The sequence below is a fragment of the Gymnodraco acuticeps genome, unplaced genomic scaffold (assembly GCF_902827175.1).
Source record: "Gymnodraco acuticeps unplaced genomic scaffold, fGymAcu1.1, whole genome shotgun sequence".
NCBI classification, from domain to species: Eukaryota; Metazoa; Chordata; class Actinopteri; order Perciformes; family Bathydraconidae; genus Gymnodraco; species Gymnodraco acuticeps.
Genome location: NW_022990558.1, coordinates 1,266,734 through 1,290,436, shown reverse-complemented (window position 1 = coordinate 1,290,436; position 23,703 = coordinate 1,266,734). Strand labels below are relative to the sequence as shown.

General features: G+C 40.7%; 1 protein-coding gene across 1 annotated transcript; it reads right to left on the bottom strand.

Moving 5' to 3' along the window:
- Positions 1-212: 212 nt before the first annotated feature.
- On the bottom strand, positions 213-22,559 carry nploc4 (NPL4 homolog, ubiquitin recognition factor). The gene is made up of 17 exons (XM_034227538.1): positions 22,395-22,559; positions 21,675-21,755; positions 19,030-19,136; positions 18,553-18,789; positions 18,421-18,469; positions 18,248-18,342; positions 18,037-18,160; positions 16,985-17,164; positions 16,751-16,837; positions 15,204-15,275; positions 14,984-15,110; positions 8,354-8,514; positions 5,375-5,446; positions 5,187-5,279; positions 3,840-3,956; positions 3,450-3,552; positions 213-2,820 (listed from the first exon to the last, which is right to left on the bottom strand). The coding sequence occupies exons 1-17, from the start codon at positions 22,407-22,409 to the stop codon at positions 2,660-2,662; spliced, it is 1,881 nt and encodes a 626-aa protein (XP_034083429.1). The 5' UTR covers positions 22,410-22,559; the 3' UTR covers positions 213-2,659.
- Positions 22,560-23,703: the final 1,144 nt, after the last annotated feature.

Sequence of the window (23,703 nt, the reverse complement as noted above, 5' to 3'; positions counted from 1 at the left end):
CTTCCCTTTAATAGAACGAAGTTGTGTGTCCATAAATCATTAAATAAAAGTCCTAAAACAAGTAATGGAAACTAAATCTATAAAGAATTAAGCGTTTCCTGTTCTTTGAATGAAACTCATTAGGATTTTAAAAGTCTTCATTCAAATGATGCCTTATTTTTTGACTTTTCCGATTGACATTAACAAATCAAAGACATTACCAGCAATACGAATTTGTTGTTGTTGTTTTTTTTATTATCATTTTGTTTCAAATCCAGGTCAACAGCATACAACGTTCTGTGTCCTCGGTCAGGACCGGCTGTAAGACCAGAGCATGCTCGCTCAGCAAACGGCCCGGATCAATACAAAAGGAAAAGGTCACCGCCGTCCGTTAGCATGACATCAGAGAAATCGCTCTTAAGAACTCACACGGGAGGGGGGGGGCAATAATGATATCAACTGGGCAAAGAAAGAAACCAAAAAAACACACAAGCTTCTTTCAAATTAACCTACAACTAAAAATACATGTCATGGAATCACTGTCAAGCTCTTACAAAGCACACATCTCATTAATTCATAAATAGCAAACCAGCGTCTCTCGTCCCAACTAAGAAGCCCGTTTCCCCAGCAACACCCCGATGAAACGCCACAGTATTTAGTGATTCACTCCTGCCAGATCCTTTTAGCAAAGTAATGACATGGAACTATTTCATGGCGAAGTGCACAAAGGTTTGAGGAAGAAGAAAGTAGCGATGTGAATGTTTTCTGTCAGCAGCAAACATGGAGGATGTGGATCTACAAATCTGTTGTATGAGCAAAGGCATTCAAGTCAAACCAGATGAGTTTGGTGACAGACATTAAATATGATTTTAAAAACTACACTGGCTTTTCATTTCATATATGTAGACATATGTTCCTTTAGAATATTGTTGATAGTACTAAAAAGGTCATTATGGCAACACATTAGCTTACCAAGACGCCCACTTAACTTTGCATGGACAATATCAATGTGGTCCATTTCGCTGAACCGATGCTAGAAATGCTACGAGAATCTAGGCGGGGTAGTTTAATTCAACATTTTGTTTCCAGATGTGGAAGTTTCAAATGATATCACAAGTTTTGGTCGACAAATGTGCCTCACGAAAGAAGAAAAGGGGAAAAAACTGTTATAAAAAAGAACCAGTTTTAACCAACTATCCTCATATGCATACTGCTGACTGTGATATGTTAAAGGTTACTTCGTTGAAATGGAAAACAAAAAATGTCCCCACTCACAGCAGTGTAACATGGAGATTGTTTTGTTGTCTCTGCGATCTCTGCCTCCTTATATGGATAACTTCCTGCCACATTGCAATGCTCTTAGCACAATCATCTGCATCAACAGGGGTGAAGGCAGACTCAGAGACGTAGAAACTGTGTGTATGGCTATCGAATATCGTATAGCTATGGAAATCTTTTTTGCAGTTTTGATCAACTGACCCTTTTTAGTGCCATTGAGGCGAGCTAAGTGCTTTCACATTGGTTTAAGCCTTAGCCCCTTCCAAAACACCAATCTGACGTCTCCTGCTGGAAGAGGCTCTGGGTAAGATTACAATTATTTGTAGAACATAAATCAGACCATGCCAACTTCAAGGTTTAGTTCCAACACGGACCTTCATCATCCTGCTTGAGACAAGTGAAATCAATATGCATCTTTTCTCTCCTCGTAGTGACCAGTGACCCCTCACACTTGGACTCTTCAAGGATGAGTCATGGTTACCCAGCAGGGCCCCATCCGCAGCGCCAGCGAGAATCCCAGGTAGGGAGCGACAGAGAGGATATTGGCGAGCACCAGTGGTTTCTAGAAGCACCTCGCGGCTAATATAGTGCAAGTCAGTAATAATGTTGGCCATTTAGTTGGGTTTCATCAGAGACGCACATACAGCTGATCAAATAAGCTACATATTATTTTTGCTCAGGTTCAAACCACTGTTACGGTTGAGTAAGGGGTGAAACGCTCTTTGTTGATGCCTTTTCAACTCTGGGACTTATTCTTAAAGTAAATGAATACTGAAAATATAAACTCTCTACTTACGTGGATTTATTGCGGAGCTACTTAAGAGTTTTCAGGTCTGAGCTGTGACTGATGATTGTACTTTAAGGGGCTTGTCAAAGAGACCTGCGTGAGTAGAGCCCACAGATTCAAAACATGAAGGTATCGCTACAATCAGATACAAAAAATAAAGAATTAAATAACAGTATCATTCCTCAAATGTGTTTCATACACAGCACGTTATTCCAGAAGACGTTGTGAGAGTGAGAGGGGCACTGATGTGAGAGAACATCCAAACACTCCAGTCTCATTTGATGGGCTGATTATTCAGAGTGGGGGGGATTGAGGGAAAGGGGCCTCAGCCAAAAGAAAAGTGCTTTACCTTAACGAGACTCACGAGAGCCGCTGTGAGGAGGGATACAGAATAAACACAGTCTGGTTTTATTTGATTTACTCATTGAATTAGTTGTAAACGAGTGCATCCCCTTCATCAGCAGCCTGTGAGATGGGAAGGCTTCAGAGCGAGGCGAAAGAAAAACTAAAAAAGGGAATCCAAATCTCGCAGCTCGTCCTGGTGCAGCGATGAGATTGGCTGGGGGGGGTGAGATTAGGGCGGGACATAGGGGGAGGGGGGCAGGGTGGGTTTTTTTAACTGTGGGGCAGGCTGCACATTTCACAGTGCTCTGTGCCGGGCTGGTTCATAAAGGTGCAGTGGAGGCAGGACCACATGGCCGAGGAGGAGGCGGGGGCCGAGGGGCCGCCCATGGCCCCGTAACCCTGAGAGCTGGAGGGCTGCCCGCCCACTGTACCTGAGGAGAGGGAGGACACAGCATTAGCTACTTTTTGGTTAACACAAGCTAAATAGATTTCCATGCTTTGTTCCACATCAAATGCGTCACTAAATACCCCACTGGGGAAAGTTTCTTTGTGTCACAAAAGTGACTGCGGTTGCAAACAAGTAACTAAATGAGACTACTAAATGTAATCAAGACACACATTAGCCGCCCTTTAGCTTAGTGTTACTGTAATTTAGTTTATAGCCTAACGTTATCTTTCTACTTAAGGCGAGTCTACTGCATGTCTTAGTCTGACAATAAGGTTTCTCTTTTACAAAGTCAAGCCCTTTTCAAACATTCAAAAGTACCTTTGAAGCTTTTCCCACACCTAAATACACCTATAAATAGGGCAAAGATAGAATACTAGTATATGCTCGTCATCAAAGTAAATGAGATGTTATTGTACAGAAAGGCGACACATTAAAAAGGAAACCACAACACATTGTCATGTTTCAAAATGTGTCACAGTTTTGACTATTTTCGAACTGCAAAAGGTATTAAAGATTTCTGTAAGCAGATGTATCAGTTAAATATTCCACACTAGTGCACAAACCAAACTGAGATCTGTACGGGTATGACTGAGTGTGATGGCAGAGACTTACTGCACAGCTGCTCGATGGTGGCCCACTGCTCCGACTTCTTCCAGGTCTGGGCCAGATCCTCATCAGAAGTCCTCACTGCATCGAGTAGCAACCCAATGCTGTCCTGCACAAACAAACACAAACTCTCATCTATCCGCAAGACAATTCAGGGATAAAATACACCAGCTGGGACAAGTCTGGTTTTTATAGAAAACGTCCAAATTGATCAAGCATCCAACAATTTGTTATCACCCTTTGATCGTCATGATGGGCCTGGGGCCAGTTTCAATCTGTCAGCATGAGTGAAAACATCCTCACAACAGTAACCGTTTCCAGACTGGAGAAGAATGTGGGCTCATGATAACCCGTTTGCTGCTAAACAAAAGGAAAACAAAGGGAGTATGGACTTACTCTCAGAGGCATGACCTCATTGGTGACGAGGAAGAGCAGCAGATGGAAGTCCGACACGATCTCCAGGAACGACGTGGAGGTGCTCTGGGACAGGTATGTTGCTAAACTGTGGAAGTTCTGCAGACACACAAAAACAAAAAACAAGATGTATAACTTCCTCTGACCTCTGGAGGGTATGGAATTCAAACGCTCAGTTACCCTCATTTTCTCAAACACCAAACTGTAGCCGTGTGCAAGCTCTATTATGAGGAGAGGAGGATTCATATGTAAAGCAGTGTTTTGAACAAACATTTCCGTTGCTTGGGATGGACAGAATATACGCATACCCAATATCTCACATTTACTGCATACATGTTCAGGAAGAATTGGTTAATACATTTATTTCAATTCTATAGTTGAACAAAAATATAGGATTTCATTTGCAGTAGTGTTGCACGGTGTACCGATACTTGAAAGGTACCGCGATACCCTGCCGTTAAAAACGTTACGATTCCTCCATTTCATTAGTATCGGTACTTTAAGAATGACGGGGGAAAGTACTTTTAATAAGAGCCGTGTGGGTTCAGTGCTCTGCTTCCACTCCCTGCACTGCAGCCGTGCCTGCAGTCCCGCCCCTCTCAAGCACGCTCTAAGTCCCTCCCCTCTCTCGTGCACGCGCTAGCTGCCAGAGCATGTGAGAAGACGAGAAGCATGGCTGCAAGTGGGAGTGGAAACTGCCGCTGCGCCTCGGCTTGTTGACAAAAAAGACGCCAGAAGCGAAAAACAAAAAAGTTGTTTATAGATGATGCTCAATTGTATTTAATACAAATTCTTGTCAATTATTTTATTTATTGTTCTCATTGTTTAAAAGTGTGTGTTATGGTTCTGGTGTGAAATAAAGCACAATAATTACATTTAAGACTGTTTCCCTTTTTTTAAGAAAAGTATCGAAAAAGAATCGGAATCGCAATTCTTGACTTGGTATCGGAACCAACATGTTGGTATCGTGACAACACTAATTTGCAATAATATTCTTATTATTTTGAATATGCTTTTACAATTGTTTTCAGTATTTTACAAAGCATTATGGCCCTTTAAAACAAATAAAAACGACAAGACTTAAACACTTGGAATAATAGCAACCCAAGCGATGTGGGATTCATCATTACAGAAACAATTCTAGGGTTTATTCACACATTTTGGATCCGTTTGATATTTGTATAACACGTTTTTTTTCAGCCTTAAGGTATATTTCCCAAATGTAAGACTTTAAATAAATTACAAAATAAAATGTATTTAACAAGAAAATGTAGAAACTAGTTTTGCCAGCCACCTGTATTGGGTTTAGTTGATGCAGAAATGACTCACTTGTGTCTCTCCCATGATGTCCCGGTTCTCAATGGGGAAGCGTTGTGTAGAAGAGAAGGTGTACTGGGGGTCCTTTGGAAAAGTGGTAGTAATCTGAAAAAATAAATAAATAGTGTCAGTAAATTAAATTGTAATAAAAGAAAAAAGCTGCATGTATAGCTGCTGAGCGTAGAAACAGTCATACTCACATCTATGATGAGATACTCCACAGGCAGAGGCCGAGCTAGAAACGTGACATCATTTCCAAACTTGTCTTTGTCCTGTAGAATGGTAGGAGGGAAAATAAATGATCACAAACAAATAGTCTCAACACCTGGATACAAACATCTGGATGATCAAACTCATAACACCTGGCCGTAATAGCAAAGTGCTAGTTAATTAAGTTCAAAAACAGAGTTATATAATATCAGGGTTCATACACTTTTTCACCAATGGTTTATTTTAACATGGAACAGGAAAATAAGGTCTGCATATGAAACATGTTGTGCTTATCTGAAACAAATCAAATAGAGTGTGGTGCGGGTAGATCGCGGACCGTTAAAAAAAAAAGTAACAAAAGAAAGAAAAAGAAAATAATAATGTTTGAAAAATACGTTTTTAGATGTAAACCTATCACCCACCACCCCGTTAGCAGGTGCCACTTGATTGACGTATATTTGAGACACCTCAATAATATAATGCATTAACCGCTCTTTACGTGAACCTCATCATGACACAAGAGAGGATGGCAGGACTGCAATTTCCCGTGTTCAGTGAAGAGGCAAGTCACCAGACCAATCAGAGAGTTGCATGGAAATACACGTGTGCTTGTGTCATTCAAGCTCGGCTCTGTGTGTGTGTGTGGCAGTAGCGCATTTAGTGTGATCGAGAGGGAGAGAGAGAGAGAGAGAGAGAGGGAGAGAGAGAGGGAGGGAGAGAGAGGGACCGGTGCTAGCGGGGACCGTGATGTTAGCATCTGGTTAGCTAGCTGCACTAACGGACATAAGGAGCTGTTTCCACAACAAGCTGGAGGAGAGTCCTCCCCTGTCAGACCTCAGTCTGACAGGGGAGGACTCTCAGGTGAGCTCAGGTGAGCTCAGGTGAGCTAAAGGACTCTGAGTGTTTAGAACGGTTTTGTCACAAATTATTCAATAGATTATTTCTGCGACACACCTTCATATGATCATTATAGTTATACAAACAATAAGAGAATAAATGAAAAACAGGTAAGAAATACTATGGCAGTAGAACAAGAATACAGTTTGAAAGGGGAGTGATTTGTAAAATATCCATAAAGAAAAAGGGTGCTGAGAGAGGTATCCATAGATCTCTTCATGTTGCTCTCAAAGTGCACCAGATTGATGCTTTCAACTTCAATATTTAAAAATAAATCTTCCCGGGGGAGCATCCCCCCGGACCGCCCTAGAGGAGGTGAGGACCTAGAGGAGGTGAGGACCCCCCTAGAGGAGGTGAGGTCCGCCCCCCCACTCATAAAAAATAGCACTTTACCCCTGCCTATATGCCGTGAGCTGATTATGGAGCCTTCATTGTAACAGTAATTCAGATGCAATTAGCCTATATACAAGGCCTCAAATTGGAAGCACAGTCTGGGCCGTCTTTTTCACTCAATTCTGCAATAGGTAGATCTCGCCTTTCACCTAGGCAGAGGTCGGTGATCTTGGGCTTAAAAAGGTTGGTGACCACTGTCCTACAGGCTAAAGCAACTAAAATCTCACCAGCAAAATACCTCGTCAGTTAAGCCCCAGGCCTGTTTTCCAGGTCTCAGGCTCGAAAATGACATTCCCAGAACAAATGACCATAACTACACTTCTAAAAAGGGGAACATTAATAATCTTTTTTCTCAAAGCAATGATAAACCTGTGAGTTGGATGTAGAAGAGTCAGAATCAATATAGATTTATTTTATTTCAAAGTAAATTCAGATTGAACATAGTAAAAAAATGTAAATTATTGTGTCCGTCCAAAAAAAAACACATTACTTATAGTGAAAACCACCCTTGAATGATGGGATGGTAGACTAAAAGCTTTAGGAATCCAAACTATAACATATAATAAGTACCCTGTATCAAGACTGATGCAAAACAAGTGAAATTTGATCTTTTTAGAGAGGTTTAAAAAAAAAAAAAAAAACACTTCTGGGGTCATTTGGGTGGATTTTCCATATCTCTGGCCCCCCTTGGTCGATTTTGATGATTGACATCTCTTTCTAACCGCTAGAGCCAATGGAATCGAGGGAAAGTTCCACATACACTACCAAATAAGGAGTGAGAGTGACGCGTAGCAAAAACCGGAAGCTGCGCTAACCTCTAGTGGCTACCATTAGCAGCTAATATTTATTCTCAGATTTTTGCATAAAAATGGAATTATGGATTATCAATTATTTTTTCAAAGTGACAGACATTGGATTAACCTATGGATTAACCTTCAGCAGCGTTTTTCTCCTTTTAATGCCATTGAACACAACTTTTGATCAGAAGAACAGCGAAGGTGAGCATATCTCCGTGTTTTGCTACCTAAAGCTACGTCGTGTGTTGTCTATTTGCTTCCCCTGTCACAAGTTCTGATCGCTCAGTGATGATACTTATATTTCTATAATCTGTGGAATCTCAGGATGTTAGCTAAACTTGTTTGTGCAGATCCAATAAATATATCGATCGGTATAGCTAGAGTTCTGTGCTAAGTGCGTTAGCATGTTTTCGCTCAGGGCTCATTTAGACCCTTCTTGTGAGACTTGTGTTTTGTTGCGGTAAAAATGGTTCTTATCATCAGTTAGCTGAGTTTCTTCCCGTTAGGAGGGTACGACACATTCATAGTTTTTTTTAATATTAAGAAGCCCTGAGACACAGTGTCATGAAAAAATAAAAAAGACCCGCCGAAGGGGTCTTTGGGGCTTAACAGGTTAAATGCCATTTTATGTTTCATTACTATACGATACAGTATTTATTATTATTATAGTATTACTATTTCGGCGATTAGATAAAAATATAAATTATATTTGATTTAGTTACATTTCCATGACTTTTGGAAAAATATTGTTTTCTATAACTTTTCCAGGGCCTTGAATTAGCATTTTGAATTTCCATGACTTTTCCAGTTTTTTTAATGACCGTAAGAACCCTGGAATATGGATAGTGAATATATGTTGTTTGTACACGCAGGAAGCCTCACCTTGAAGAAGACGTCTGGTACGTACTGCTCGGAGCTGGACTCTTTAGCGTAGCCCAGCTCCGGAGCGTCTTTGCAGGGCAGCAGGCACTCGTCTCTGACCAGAGCCATGCACTGATTGGACACCTGATATCCTTCAAAGTGCACCTGGTTATCTGGACCCCCTGCACACAGAAACACACGTTTATTCATTAGTTGGTTGAAGAATAATCACTATCACAGTTTTTGTATTGTTGACTGAATAGAGTGGTGCAGGAATGAGTCCAAAGACCCGGGAGTGAGTTAGAATTACACCACTTCAGGTTCCCTCATTTCAAAGTTAAAGTTTTTGCTAAAATTGTTATTGGTTAGATTAACAAAATGACATCATCGTCTGTGATCCTGTCTCATTATATACTTTGTTATTTTGTTCTAGTCCAATGCTATACTATAAGTGTCATCTATGTAGTACAATGTTCTGTATCCATTAAATACGTATATTATTTTCTTCAAGCGTACAATTCGACCATTATAGGTGCAATTATCATGATCAATAAGTGAAAATTGAATATATGTACAGTGGGGCAAAAAAGTATTTAGTCAGCCACCAATTGTGCAAGTTCTCCCACTTAAAAAGATGAGAGGCCTGTAATTTTCATCCTAGGTACACTTCAACTATGAGAGACAGAATGGGGGGAAAGAATCCAGGAAATCACATTGTAGGATTTTTAATGAATTAATTGGTAAATTCCTCGGTAACATAAGTATTTGGTCACCTACAAACAAACAAGATTTCTGGCTCTCACAGACCTGTAACTTCTTCTTTAAGAGCCTCCTCTGTCCTCCACTCGTTAACTGTATTAATGGCACCTGTTTGAACTCGTTATCAGTATAAAAGACACCTGTCCACAACCTCAAACAGTCACACTCCAAACTCCACTATGACCAAGACCAAAGAGCTGTCAAAGGACACCAGAAACAAAATTGTAGACCTGCACCAGGCTGGGAAGACTGAATCTGCAATAGGTAAGCAGCTTGGTGTGAAGAAATCAACTGTGGGAGCAATTATTAGAAAATGGAAGACATACAAGACCACTGATAATCTCCCTCGATCTGGGGCTCCACGCAAGATCTCACCCCGTGGGGTCAAAATGATCACAAGAATCCCAGAACCACACGGGGGGACCTAGTCAATGACCTGCAGAGAGCTGGGACCAAAGTAACAAAGGCTACCATCAGTAACACACTACGCCGCCAGGGACTCAAATCCTGCAGTGCCAGACGTGTAGGGTTGGGTACCGAGAACCGGTTCCGGTTCGGAACCGGTTCCAACATTTCGATTCCAACGGCATCATTTAGAAATGTGAATTTCGGTTCCGCTTTTCGATGCCTGAGGAAATGTTTCTCGCCGCTCTCCGTAGCCTACTGTATGACTGCGAAGGGGCGGGAAATATAGCGTTGTACCCATAGATATATATAAACCATGATATAAACACGTGTTTATATCATAGGTTTATATTTATATATACAGTCTATGGTTTATATATATATCTATGGTTGTACCCTATGGTTGTACCTACACTTCCTACAGCGTAACCTGAGACCAGGGCCGGCCCGTCGCACTGGCGTTATAGATGTTCGCCTAGGGCGCCAGATCTGTGGAGGCGCTGCGCTGACAGCTCTGGGAGAAAAAAAAAAATGTTTTGACCGTTGGTGCTCATCCTAATTTTTGGCCTTGATGTAACAACATTCATAATTAAGTAAATGTAACACCCTTTTCATCCCGGTTACACTTTTCATTTGCCCTGTACGATGGGCGCTGTAAGTGATGAAAATGGGGGATGTTGGCTTATCTGGCCCCCGCAGCTCACAGCCAAAGTGCGAGTGAGCGAGCGAGGGAGAGAGGGACCGGTACACGCTGTTGTTATTAGCATCTGGTGCTAGCTGCTCTAACGGATATTAGAAGAAGATGTTTCTACAATGATGTGGAGGGAGAGTCCTCTCCAGTCAGACTGAGAGGCTGATAACTACAGCTCAGTGAGGTAAAGGACTCTGAGTGTTTAGATAGTTCACTTTAGTCTAAGTTATCTCAGTGGGTCTCAAACGGTTTGATCACAATTTATGTAAACACATATTTCCAAGACACTCCTTTATAATTATTGGGATAAAACAGGTTTGAAATCATTCCAATGTATACTATAGGACAGTAAACCAGACATATCGTTTTAAACTGGAGATCAAAAAATATGCATTAGTAAAATAAGATTTGAATGAACAACAAAAATAAAATACGTTACATGTATTTGTTATTGGCTATGGTAGGTTATTGGTTATGTTCACATACTTATTTGATTATTAAAATGTAAACCGATCTTTTTCATATGGGTGTTTAGAGTTGTACCCTCTAGATCTAGTCTCTAGTAATTCTGCTTAAAGTGCACCAGATTGAAGCATTTTACTAAATATTCAAACATTTCTTCCCGGTATGCCTGAGAAGGCAGATATGCTTGTTTTTCTCAACAAGAACTGTTTTTAAATGGGGGGGGGGGGGGGGGGGGGGGGGGGGGGGGGGGGGGGGGGTTTTCCTTTAAATGTTGGACTGTTGTAGCTTCAGTGGTTCTCAGGTTACAGTCACATAGCAGTGAATATAAACAGACTGATTAATGTGAATATTACTGTAAACTAACCTGTGTAAAAGTTTCTCGAATAAATGTAATTTTTTTGGTGGAAGAAGCATGTATCATTTTTTTACCCTGCCCCTCAAGAATCGGAATTGAGAACCGTTAAGAACCGGAATCGAAAAGTAGAATCGGAATCGGAATCAGAATCGTGGAAATTCAAACGATACCCAACCCTACAGACGCGTCCCCCTGCTTAAGCCAGTACATGTCCAGGCCCGTCTGAAGTTTGCTAGAGAGCATTTAGATGATCCAGAAGAGGATTGGGAGAATGTCATAGGGTCAGATGAAACCAAAATATAACTTTTTGGTAAAAACTCAACTAGACGTGTTTGGAGGAGAAAGAATGCTGAGTTGCATCCAAAGAACACCATACCTACTGTGAAACATGGGGGTGGAAACATCATGCTTTGGGGCTGTTTTTCTGCAAAGGGACCAGGACGACTGATCCGTGTAAAGGAAAGAATGAATGGGGCCATGTATCGGGAGATTTTGAGTGACAACCTCCTTCCATCAGCAAGGGCATTGAAGATGAAACGTGGCTGGGTCTTTCAGCATGACAATGATCCCAAACACACCGCCCGGGCAACGAAGGAGTGGCTTCGTAAGAAGCATTTCAAGGTCCTGGAGTGGCCTAGCCAGTCTCCAGATCTCAACCCCATAGAAAATCTTTGGAGGGAGTTGAAAGTCTGTGTTGCCCAGCGACAGCCCCAACACATCACTGCTCTAGAGGAGATCTGCATGGAGGAATGGGCCAAAATACCAGCAACAGTGTGTGAACACCTTGTGAAGACTTACAGAAAACGTTTGACCTCTGTCATTGCCAACAAAGGGTATATAACCAGGGGTGCACATAACTTTTTTGCCCTGGTTCTCAAAGGAGCACCTGGAGATGTTGCTTGGTGCTCATCCTTAAAATGAAATAAACCGTAACTTTTGAGGGGGTCTTGACTTTATTTGCCAGACACACGGCACTGAACACACATGCAGAGGTGAACACTGAACACACATGCAGAGGTGAACACAGAACACACATGCAGAGGTGAACACAAGACAACATTAGCGTGACCAGTAATCCTACAAGCTGTCATCACTCCCCTCCTGACTGTTCTCCTCACTGTCTTCCTCTCTGTCAGACATGGTAGCTGATGATGTAGGCCTACTTCTTTCTCTCTGGTTGAGTCTGCGATTAGCTGCTTGCATCCACAAGTCAACAGCTGGGTTTGGGTCGAAAGTCTCTGTTGTCATCTTAGACAAGTGGATGTAATCAAATAAGTATGTGAACATAACCAATAACCTACCATAGCCAATAACAAATGAATGTAACTTATTTTATTTTTGTTGTTCATTCATATCTTATTTTACCTTAACATTTATTTATTTATGCATTTTTTTTTTATCTCCAGTTTTAAAGGATATTATTGGTTACTGTCCTATAGTATACATTGGAATGATTTAAAACCTGTTTATCCCAATAATTATAAAAGGAGTGCCTTGGAAATATGTGTTTACATAGATTGTGACCAAACCGTTTGAACTTAGACTAAAGTGAACTATCTAAACCTCACTGAGCTGTAGTTATCAGCCTCTCAGTCTGACTGGAGAGGACTCTCTCTCCACATTATTGTAGAAACATCTTCTTCTTATATCCGTTAAAGCAGCTAGCACCAGATTCTAATAACAACAGCGCCGGTACCGGTACACCCTCCCTCTCTCTCTCGCTCACTCGCATTTTGTCTGTGAGCTGCGGGCGCCAGATAAGCCAACATCCCCCATTTTCATGACTTACAGCGCCCATCGTACAGGGCAAATGAAACGTGTAACCGGGGTGAAAAGGGTGTTACATTTACTTAATTATGAATATTGTTACATCAAGGCCGAATATTAGGATGAGCCCCAACGGTCAAAAATGTTTTTTTCCCTCCCAGAGCTGCCAGCGCAGCGCCTCCCCAGATCTGGCGCCCTAGGCGAACATCTATTACGCCAGTGCTACGGGCCGGCCCTGAGTTCATATCATAGGTTCATATGCAACTCGCAAATATATTTCTCTCTCTTCTCTCTCTTCCTCTCTCTCAATGTTGGTACGCAAATGCGCCTTTTTTCAAATGACACGGTGCTCTTTTTTTGGCGGAGGTGCGCATGCGCACCTGCGCACCAGTTATGTGCAGCCCTGTATATAACAAAGTATTGAGATGAACTTTTGTTATTGACCAAATACTTATTTTCCACCATAATTTGCAAATAAATTCTTTAAAAATCAGACAATGTGATTTTCTGGATGATTTTGTTTTCTCATTCTGTCTCTCATAGTTGAAGTGTACCTAGGATGACAATTACAGGCCTCTCTCATCTTTTTAAGTGGGAGAACTTGCACAATTGGTGGCTGACTAAATACTTTTTTGCCCCACTGTATGTGTTATTTATGAATCTTATTATCTTGCTTCATTTTTATGAATCACTTTATTTCTCCTTTGCTTCTTTCTCTTACAATTGAACCTCATCTGTGTCGTTTTAATATCATTTCATAACTTTGATAACATTGCCATTTGTCCAACTTCTAAAGCTCTTGTGACAAGTTGTCATGAAGAAATACGAACAACTGTCATTTACCTAGCACAAATGTTCTCTTTAAAATGTTAAACATTTCAAATGCCCATGACAGAGAGGTAACACCTTAAGATTATTATAATTATATGTAGCACTGTATTAGCAGCCTTTTCTCTGTTGAGTAGCTATAAGCAGTTAATGAAGATTACTTGCATTTAATAAACAACCACAATGTTTAAATAGTTATCAAAAAGGTCATTCATCAACTAATACATGAATTTGTTTGTCTCAGCATCGACTTTTTCACAAAACGGGAAACAACAGCTATAAACAAAAATACAAACACGTCCCGCCTGATGTGTAGAACCAATTAAAATACCAACTAAGAAGTTTGGCACACGGCTAACGTTGTTTAAGGGTTTTTCTGTCAGTGTGCTTTGTATCTCATCTAATAGCTCTTAACACATGAAACTGATTAGCAAACACACTACGTCTTTACACAAAGGAAAATAAAAACAGACATTTCTGCTCCAGATGTGAAGCCATGACGTCAGCGTCTCATTAATGCAAATGAAAGTGATGAGCTCACTGTTACATGTGTACTTTTCTGGAACCAATAATTGGCACGGTTGTAAAGGAGGGAAAGTGTAAACATGTGTCCTTGATCCTACGGACCTGAGAGCATCTGGCCTGAGTTAAGCTGCTCCATTGGACTCAACATTACTATGTATGCAGATACCTGAGAGGAAGTAAGACTCTTTAACAATCGGCCCTCACAGCGCTTATGTTGATGCTGTTTTTACTGTCAGTTAATACTTGTGAGTCGGCTGGCTAAGACACATTAACAGGAATGTTCATTTTAAGATTGTCAGCCGCATTGTTTGCAATTTCATATGACTATGTATAAAGTTTTGTTTTGTCTCAATAGAAAGGAAACCGGGACACAAATACTGCTGCAGGCAGTACTAGAACCCGAGTGCCAGAGTAAGGACTCCTTTAGCACATGCAGAGGCTCATCTCTTCAAATCCACCCATGGTGTACCAGTTAAGACAATTCACATGTTGTAATGATTGGTTGTATTGATTTGTAATTATAAGACCTTTGCAGTCAATCCACAAACAATCATCTGGCTATTTTGATCATTGATTTATAAAGTAAAGTCATTCTTATTGCAAAAACTGATTTTTGTTCAGCTTTTCAAATGTTGAGATTTTGTGTTTCGCTCCGTCAGAAATCCTATAAAGCTAAATATGACATTGTAATTGTCGAACCTCTCCTGCTACATGTGACAGTTAATACTAGTAAAGAAGAAACTGGACTGGAAAGTCAGGACCAGATGATATTAGCTTATATAAACGCATCATACCAAACACAATGGTTTAGGCAAGAATGACAGCATCACTTCAGCCTCAGTGAATATAAACCTACCTGTTGCCACCACGGTCACAAATTTGGAGCCAAAATGTCCGTCTCTAGAGAGTCTGCAGGGGTTTGAATGTAGATTCTGGAAGTATCCGGCGGTGATGCACTCCTCTGCGCTCAGGTAGTGTGAGTCCTGACAGCAGAAAGCAGCATGTTAAACACCAACAGGGGAGAGCAGCACATTTGAGTCATGAAGTGGTTTTCTCTTAGTGAGCTGCATCCTCACATTGTTTCTCGTGTAGCGGACGGTTCCTATCCTCGTGTCCTCAGAGAGCAGGTCAGAGAAGATCCAGCCCACCTGGAACAGGAAGAAATGGATCAAAATAATTAGTTAACAATCTGTAAAAATTATTAATATTAATTAATTTTATTATTTTAATATTTTTTAAAGCAAAAAAACCTATTCATAATTTTTGCTTCGGAAATGTGGATATTAATTGTTTTTTTTAGTCTTATAAAGATAGTTACAAATACCTTGGTATCTGGCTTGATGACTGTCTCACTTTTAAACTTCATGTCAATAACCTGCTTAAAAAGCTGAGGGTTAGGCTAGGTTTCTTCTACAGGAACAAGTCCTGTTTCTCGCTTGAGGCCAGGAAAAGGCTAGTCACTGTGACCTTTTTACCTGTGCTGGAATATGGTGATTTGATGTATATGAATGCACCTGCCAATTGCCTGGTCAAGTTAGATGCTGCGTATCACAGTGCACTGAGATGTGTGACAAACTGTAAAGCATTAACCCATCACTGTACCCTGTATGCAAGGGCTGGTTTGCTTTCACTAACTGTACGGAGGCTCAGTCACTGGTACATTTTTATATACAAAGCCATGTTAGGGAAACTTCCATCTTATATCTGCTCCCTGATCTCACGGCGAATTGTAAGTGGCTACTGCCTGAGATCGAATGCTGTGGTTTTATTAAATGTGCCAACTGCTAGGACTGTCTTAGGGAAGACAGCTTTGATGCGCAGCTCCTCTGTCTTGGAATAGTCTGCAAATTAAATGGAAACTGAGCAATCTGGTGCCACTAAATGTTTTTAAAGCTCGGTTGGATGCTACTCAATCGGAAGCTATTGGTACCTGTTTATGTGGATAATTATGTAAATGATGCTGTATGATGTCCTTTTGTTGTTCTATTTATGTTTTTATGTTTCATGTGGAACTACTTGAGCAGGTCTCCCTTGAAAAAGAGATCAATGGGATACACCTGGCTAAATAAAGGTTTGAAATTAAATGAATAGTAAACCTTTTTATGGACATGTATATTTGAATATTTACTGACATTTTATTGTCAAAATAATAAATTGTACAAAAATCAGTAGATGAATCAATATTGGAATTCACTTTTGGGTGAAGCCGAAAAAATAAGGGTAAAATGATCTTAATTCATACGTCCACGAAAGGACGTCCAAAAAGAATGAAACAAGAACAGGAAGAGTTAATGGCGTTCACACTCCTGCATGTCCCCTTTTTTATTTTAAACCTGCTAATCTGATATACACTTAACTGTATTAACACGTGACTCCTAGTGCAATATGTTAGTCAACTCAGTTCCCTTTGCTGTAACAATGTTAATTGTAAATCCATTTCTGTGCCAAAGGCATAGAGCTGGAACACTTTGACAGAGAAGAACTAATCCGTCTTGAATTTGAAGTTGGTCTCAATGCTGCAGAACCTTCATGATTCAAATGAAAGGTAAGGTACAAAAGAAAACCTTTGTCTAAAATGTAATCACAAAGCAGTGCTAAACAGAGCAAGCGAAAGAAGGCCAACCTTGGTCAGGCCCAGTTTGGCGGCAATTTCGTCCACAGCCGCAGCTTTAGGATCGTCCACCAGCTCCAGGCTGTTCTGACTGGCGTTCTGAAACACAGCAGGGACAGGTGTTACCAACACATGACAACTCAAATAATGAATGAGGAGTTTCTTTGTTGATGGCAGGCCAGACTGAAGTACACGAAACAAAAGGACACTGAAATGAACTGTGATACATTCGAGTTATTTGCTCACCTGTGGCGGCTCGTAGATGGCGGCCACCTCGGCTCTGATGCCCAGAGGGATGTCTTTTTTCTCAGTGAACCTGCCGTACAAGTATCCCATCCTCTGACTGCCTGTCTTCCTCCAGAAGTCCAGGAAGTGGTCAGCGATGGTGTGGTTCTCAAACATGATGTTGTCCACGTGTCTGTATTTCTGGGAGAAGAACAGAGAAAGACACATTCATGCTACAGTATTTGGGGTTCATTTTGGCCGCAGGGCCCAAACACAAGAGCAGGTTATTGTTTGTTTCAATGCCACGCCAACACCAGCTCCACCTGTCCAGTTGCATAGTAGATGCTGCTCGTGGTCAACGCTTTGAATTAAATGATTATGATTTTATACTCTATCCATTACTACCAGTAATTAAATATCTTAAAAAATGTACGTGGATATCAAGGAAAGGTATTTGACAGGACATATAAGTCGACCAGCATCAGCTGTGATGCAAAAACATGCAACACAATTGTTTTGCAGTTCAATGCTGGATAGAATGTGGGTTATTGTTGCCTCGCTGCTGAGTGGAGATCATTCCAGAGCAGGGCCAGCGTCTGCGTAATCTTCTCTCTTACATTTATTTAAATATATACTTTTGTCACTTTTGGCAAAGAAGAAAAGGCAGGGAACAAAAAGACAAACGACATTCGGCCCGGTCGGATATTACAGTGAAACAATACAAATATAATAATAATAAGTCAATAGTCAAATGAATGTATAGAGCTACCCCATTAATAATAGGCTTTACATAAACCCTGTAATGGGACTCTTCAAATACTATGTCCTAAAGATTTTGACTGAATCACAAACTCGATTATAATTATAATAATAATAATATCCAAATGTCAAAACTGATTCTGATGCTTCTTAGTGTTTAATGAATGATTAAGTGATTACAGGTGAAGACAAGGAAGAGAAGAGCATTTACAAAGTAAGAAATGACAAAACGGGAACAAAACAAAAGCTTCTTTCTTTCCCCCTCTGTTGTTGCACTCACTGAAAGCTTCAGACACTAAGGCTCGTTCCCGTACCTGTCTGTTGAGGGTGAGGGCGCTGGGCTGGCACTTGGTGCAGATCCCCTCGGGCCAGGGAGGGTGGCCCTCACAGCCCGACTTGATCTTACAGCTGAGGTTCTCCAGAGCTGCAAACTTCCCTCTGGAAGGAATGGGGAAAAAGTGTCAAAAATGAACAACAAATTAAAGAAACGGTCATATTTAATACATTTTTAACACAACTACTTACTTATCAGCTCCACCGGTCAATTTCCGGAGATATGCGTGGAATGACATGTGCTTCACTGGCGGGTCGAGGTGATTCAGGTAGTCTTCATCGAAAGGCTGACAACAAAAAAAGGTCAAATAAGTCAAACAAATCTTTGCATTATAGTCTGGATAGTTGACGTGAAAGTCTCTTACCTCTAACGGTACACAGTGCACACATTTTCCAAGGGAACCGTGGTGACATCTGTAACAAGGAAAGAGTCATGAGGTCCCTGATATTTGTTTTGAATGTGGATTTAGTTTGCAGCAGTGAGTTGTTTTGCTTACAGCTGTGGATCTTTGTTCCTGTAGATCTTGCCGTCTTGTTTGGACAGATACTGATCGATCTCGTCCTCCTGGACTTGGGGCGCTGAGAAGGACCGGGGGATCATGGAGGACGAAGAGGAGGATGAGGCAGTTGAGACAGGTGGTAGGGATGAAGATGTGTGCGGGGTGGCCGTGTCCATCACCTCCCCCGAGGTGGAAGGGGACCCTGAAGGGACCAGATACAGCATGTCGCCATGCCTACAGAGAAGAGAAGACGAAGCGTGTGACCCATGTAACTTTTGGATAATTATTCAAATATGTATTTTCTTAATCTAATACTACTACATTATACTGTACGATTGTTTTCTCATTTCTTTTAGCAGATACAGGCACATGGATGATACTTTTAAAAGTTACATTGTGTCTTTTCAAAAACTCAATTTGATTAAGGAAGGATCTAGACTTTACTGATGCCTAACACTGTACACGTTTACTTACTTGATCTTAAGCAGGCTCAGCGTTTTGTTCTGGGAAAGGAGCTCTTCGGTCTTGTTGCGGTTCAGGTAAACAGAAAACTCGGAATTTAACCCAAACTCTTTGGCCACCTGAGAGAGAGGTACGTTTGCTGATTAGAATGGATCACTTGTATTTCATCGAATCAAATGAAATCCATTTAAGAGGATCAAAACACACAATGTTCTCAATCAGCCTCAGAAGTATCCTTAAAATCCACTCTTAGAAAGAGTTCAAAGAATATGTGCAAAGGAAGGTGTCTCTCTTCGAACAATACCGATCACCTTACAGAAGCAGATTAGCATAGAGCCTCTTGGAACGAGAGAAACTCAGCATGTAGCCAAACTAAGCTGATCACACCGAGCTGGGCGGCCAGCATAGTATCCCGTGGTACTTCAATCACCACATCACGTATCAGGAGGACAAGCAGTCTCCATAAGCCTCCGTTTCATCACTTCGGTTGAACAATTAATGAACCTTTTTAAGAGCAGAACGGTTATCTCGGCATAAAACTAAATCAGGATGACACTTATAGAAGAATATTTCAGACGGCTGCATTGACCTCTTGCAATTAAACCAATAGACCATCACAAACCATCTAACAGAGCTTTTGTCTTAATCTTCAAAGTCGGTATGCTACAACTAAGCAGACACAGTCCAAACCCTTGAGGATAAAGCCATGGACTGCATTGGACATGAGCAAAGATTCTGGTTATGATCCTATATTAACAATAATAATGTTTATATGTGCATAAATAAATTAGGTTATTCATTCCTCAAAGAAATACAGTTTAGTAACTAGGTTACTGATAACTGCATTCTACTTGTACAGGCGCTCTATTGTTGACACAAACAAGCCAGACAGCGCCATGAAATATTAAACGCTACACACACACACACACACACACACACACACACACACACACACACACACACACACACACACACACACACACACACACACACACACACACACCACACACACACACACACACACACACACACACACACAACACACACACACACACACACACACACACACACACACACACACACACACACACACACACACACACACACACACACACACACACACACACACACACACCTGAGCTGGTGCGCAAAGTAAACGGTGGTCGATAACTGGGCTACGGGGCTTCCATGAGAGTATCTTGATTACTTGGAGAGAAACTATTGTCCTTTTTAGGAGTTCCCTTTCCTGTAGTGTGTTATATAGATTGTGTGCATGTAAATGGTCTGCGAAGGCTAAAATCCCAACGTTCTCTCCAGAGGGAGTTTCTCTCCCTCTCCCACTGAGTGAGCATAAGACGTCCTCTGTAAGCTTGCCTATTTGTGTTTCAGAAAATGGGATATTGGCTAATGGAAACAGGGAAGGGTTTGAACAACAACTCCATTATAAATGGGTTACCCATGTCCATGCCACAGCAGCAGTCATGATTTCTCTCAAGCCACAAAAAAGAACAGCTATTACTGTGTTCTGTCAGAATCTATGAGAAACAACATCACTTTGATCTCCTCTCCAGATCCTAACCTGCAGGTCTCTGCACTGTCTACCTCTGATCCATGGCTTTCTATTCAAACTATCAAAGGCTGCACCTCCGCAGGGAATGAGCCCATCTCCCCACATTGATCTGCAGGCTACACCATCCTGCCTCAACACGGAGACATACATTTTTAATGAGGTGCTGCTGCAATGCTCCACTGTGACTGGTCTGCTGTTGGAAAATGGTTCTATTTTAGGTTTTTTAAGTCCATTAACTCAAATAAATGTAAAGCAGTAATTATGTGTAGGCGCTTTAACAGAAGGGGATAGTTGTTACACATATATCACATTACAGGGCCAAATTATCTTTTGAATACGTTTGTTTATTCTCTGAAGTGTCTGGGTTGTAATCACAACATGATAGTCGGCTGAATTGTACACAAATCTCCTTGGCAACGCATGTGTTGATAGCGGAAAGCAGTAGAGTTGCACAATATAGCTATATAGGGATGCTTTCACAATGAACACATCGTGAATAGCAGTGATATAGCACACAGGGATTTTCTTTATTTGTTTAAAGAGAGTTCCATTCGAAAAATACACTTTAAAATGTAACTATCATTCATTGTTTCATTGGTACCTTTTGTTTTTAATTAAATGTATGGTGAGTGAAAACATTTTGAAAGTAATTTATAATTGTATATAACTAATACGTTGTTTTGAAGCAGTGCAATGAAAGAGGTAGAAAGGCAGAGATGCAATAAATAATGTTCTTGCAAAATGTAAGTAATCGGATATTTCCGTCATATCATGCAGCTCTAGGAGCCAGCTTAGCACAAAGAGGCAGGGCTGACCTACTCTGGCACTTTGTGTACAGCTCCTTACATAAAGGAACAATGAGCCGGCAGAAGCACAACCCAGGGAAACACACGTTTACTTTGTGATATCAATTCCCATGTTGGTGACTGCATTACTGAAGAAAAAGGATGATAACAGGTGGACGGTATGGTGTGTTGTTGTACCCTGGCACACACTGGTGGCTTCAAACAGAAAGCAAAAGTGGATTGTGTGATTTGACAGTTCAACCCATTATTACTTGAAAACGGTTGTGTTTTTCATACAGTACCTTCTTTAAAAAAGCAGTAGCAGTGTCCCTCTTGGTAGAAGCAATTTTCTTCATGCCATCTGGGGATTGTACCCTGACGATCTAAAAAGAGACAAAGACATAAGATATACCATTTCATGCAATTGGGATAGGACACTCCATTGTTAGTTACATTTTCAATATCAGAAAAACAATGGCCATAACCCCCCTCCTCTACCCCTCTTTACAGTGGTGACAGTGTCAGGATACTATGACAGCGATGACAGTGCAAAAAAGTAATGTTAACGTTAGCCTAGGAGTCTCTAGTTTTCACAAAATAGCTTTGCTATAACGACAAAAACATGTCGAATATGACAACGTTGATAAAGCTGTCACGGTGTGGAGGGGTCTTTCGCAGTCAACTTTTAATGAATCAACAACATCTTGGCTTCCATTATATCCACCAATTATATGCTGGCCAATGTTTGGCTAATGGGATGCCATACAGTTGTATTCCTAAATGTAGCTTTTCTTTTATCCTTTGACGCCTTTTATTATTCAAATGTCGTCAGAGAGCCTATGAGCTAATATTAGCCGGTTAGCTAAACAGGCCCCAGTCACCCATTGCTAATGATAGCCAGCGAACGTTAGCTACCAAGCTAATTCTGCTGCCTCATCACTCCGGACTTCGGCTAACAAGCTAGCTAACGTTAGCCGAGTCTACCCTTCAATGCCGTTAATAAAACATGCCGTTATGCTTACAATAGTATCCGCCATGTTGCACTGGGGAGTCCTCCCGATGTCGCTGCGTATGAAGACAGAGACACTAAATACAAACGTCACGTATTGTTACTGTCTGTCAACGAAACTCCATCCCACAACTCAAACACCGGGTGTTGCAGACATTAGCGACCGACAGTTTCGCACCGGTCCTACACCGAAGAGACCACGGAGGAAACACGTTTTTTTCAAACTGAGAAGGCACGTTCCACTTTTTTTTATTTCAAATTGCAGTTGTTTATTGTTCTTCAACTACAATTTAGAGGATGCTGTGCAACAAAGCAGATTAGAACTTCAAAAGCATGTCAAATATTATAAATATATGCAAGGCATGCCCAGGTAACGGTTTGGTTACCAACTGCAGGGGACCATACCAACAAAGACCCACCTGCATTTCAATTAGTTGCACATCATTGCAAATGTGTGGCTTGTTGATGGACCTGATTCGAAGTCCCTATTTAGTTTAGCTTCTATAGTGTATATGTGTCAATAGAATCAGGTTGAATCATTACCACAAACCACAAACAGCAGTCTTCTGGCACAGTACTCTATTGTCCCTGGGATTTGGATAAAGCTGCAACTGATAGTGTAGTGTGCACTGTATGAAATGCTCAACGTATTACACTGCTGTATTAACTTTAATAAACACAGTTTCATCAATTGCATGATATGTATATTATCAAAGTCTAAATACCCCTTTCCTTTAATATATTTTGCATTTTTTAAATGAGTTGTGCACATTGTTGTATTTGTTACAACACTACTTTAATTGTATGTTACGGTAAGGCTGATAAAAACAATATCATCTGATAAATAATTTTGTGAGAAAAGATACATCTCCATTTTTATTTTACTTGTTTACTCTTTAATTTTTCTTCATGCTGTAGAAATTACAAAGCTTTATATACATCTCTTCAGATCTGAACATTTACTGAAACATCCATCCTTTGAATCCCTATGCCATCCATTACCACTACAGAACAATCATTGAACACAAGTTATTTCAGAAAAAAAACATAAAATCTTCCTTTACCAGCTAGCAACCTATTTGTTAATATCTTCTTTATTTTACGTTTGTTTATTGTATACTCTTTACATTTCAAATGATGTGCAATGCCTTTGTTTTGACATGCTGCTGTAATGGAAAATAATTCCCAATTTGGGATCATGAAAGTATTTCTTACCTTATATCTTATCTTGTCTTTATTTGAAAAAAATGTGAAAGAGAAAAAAGCCAAATGAAAGTCAAGGTGTGCATGCATTGATCTTATGTACAACAGATTGGTAATAT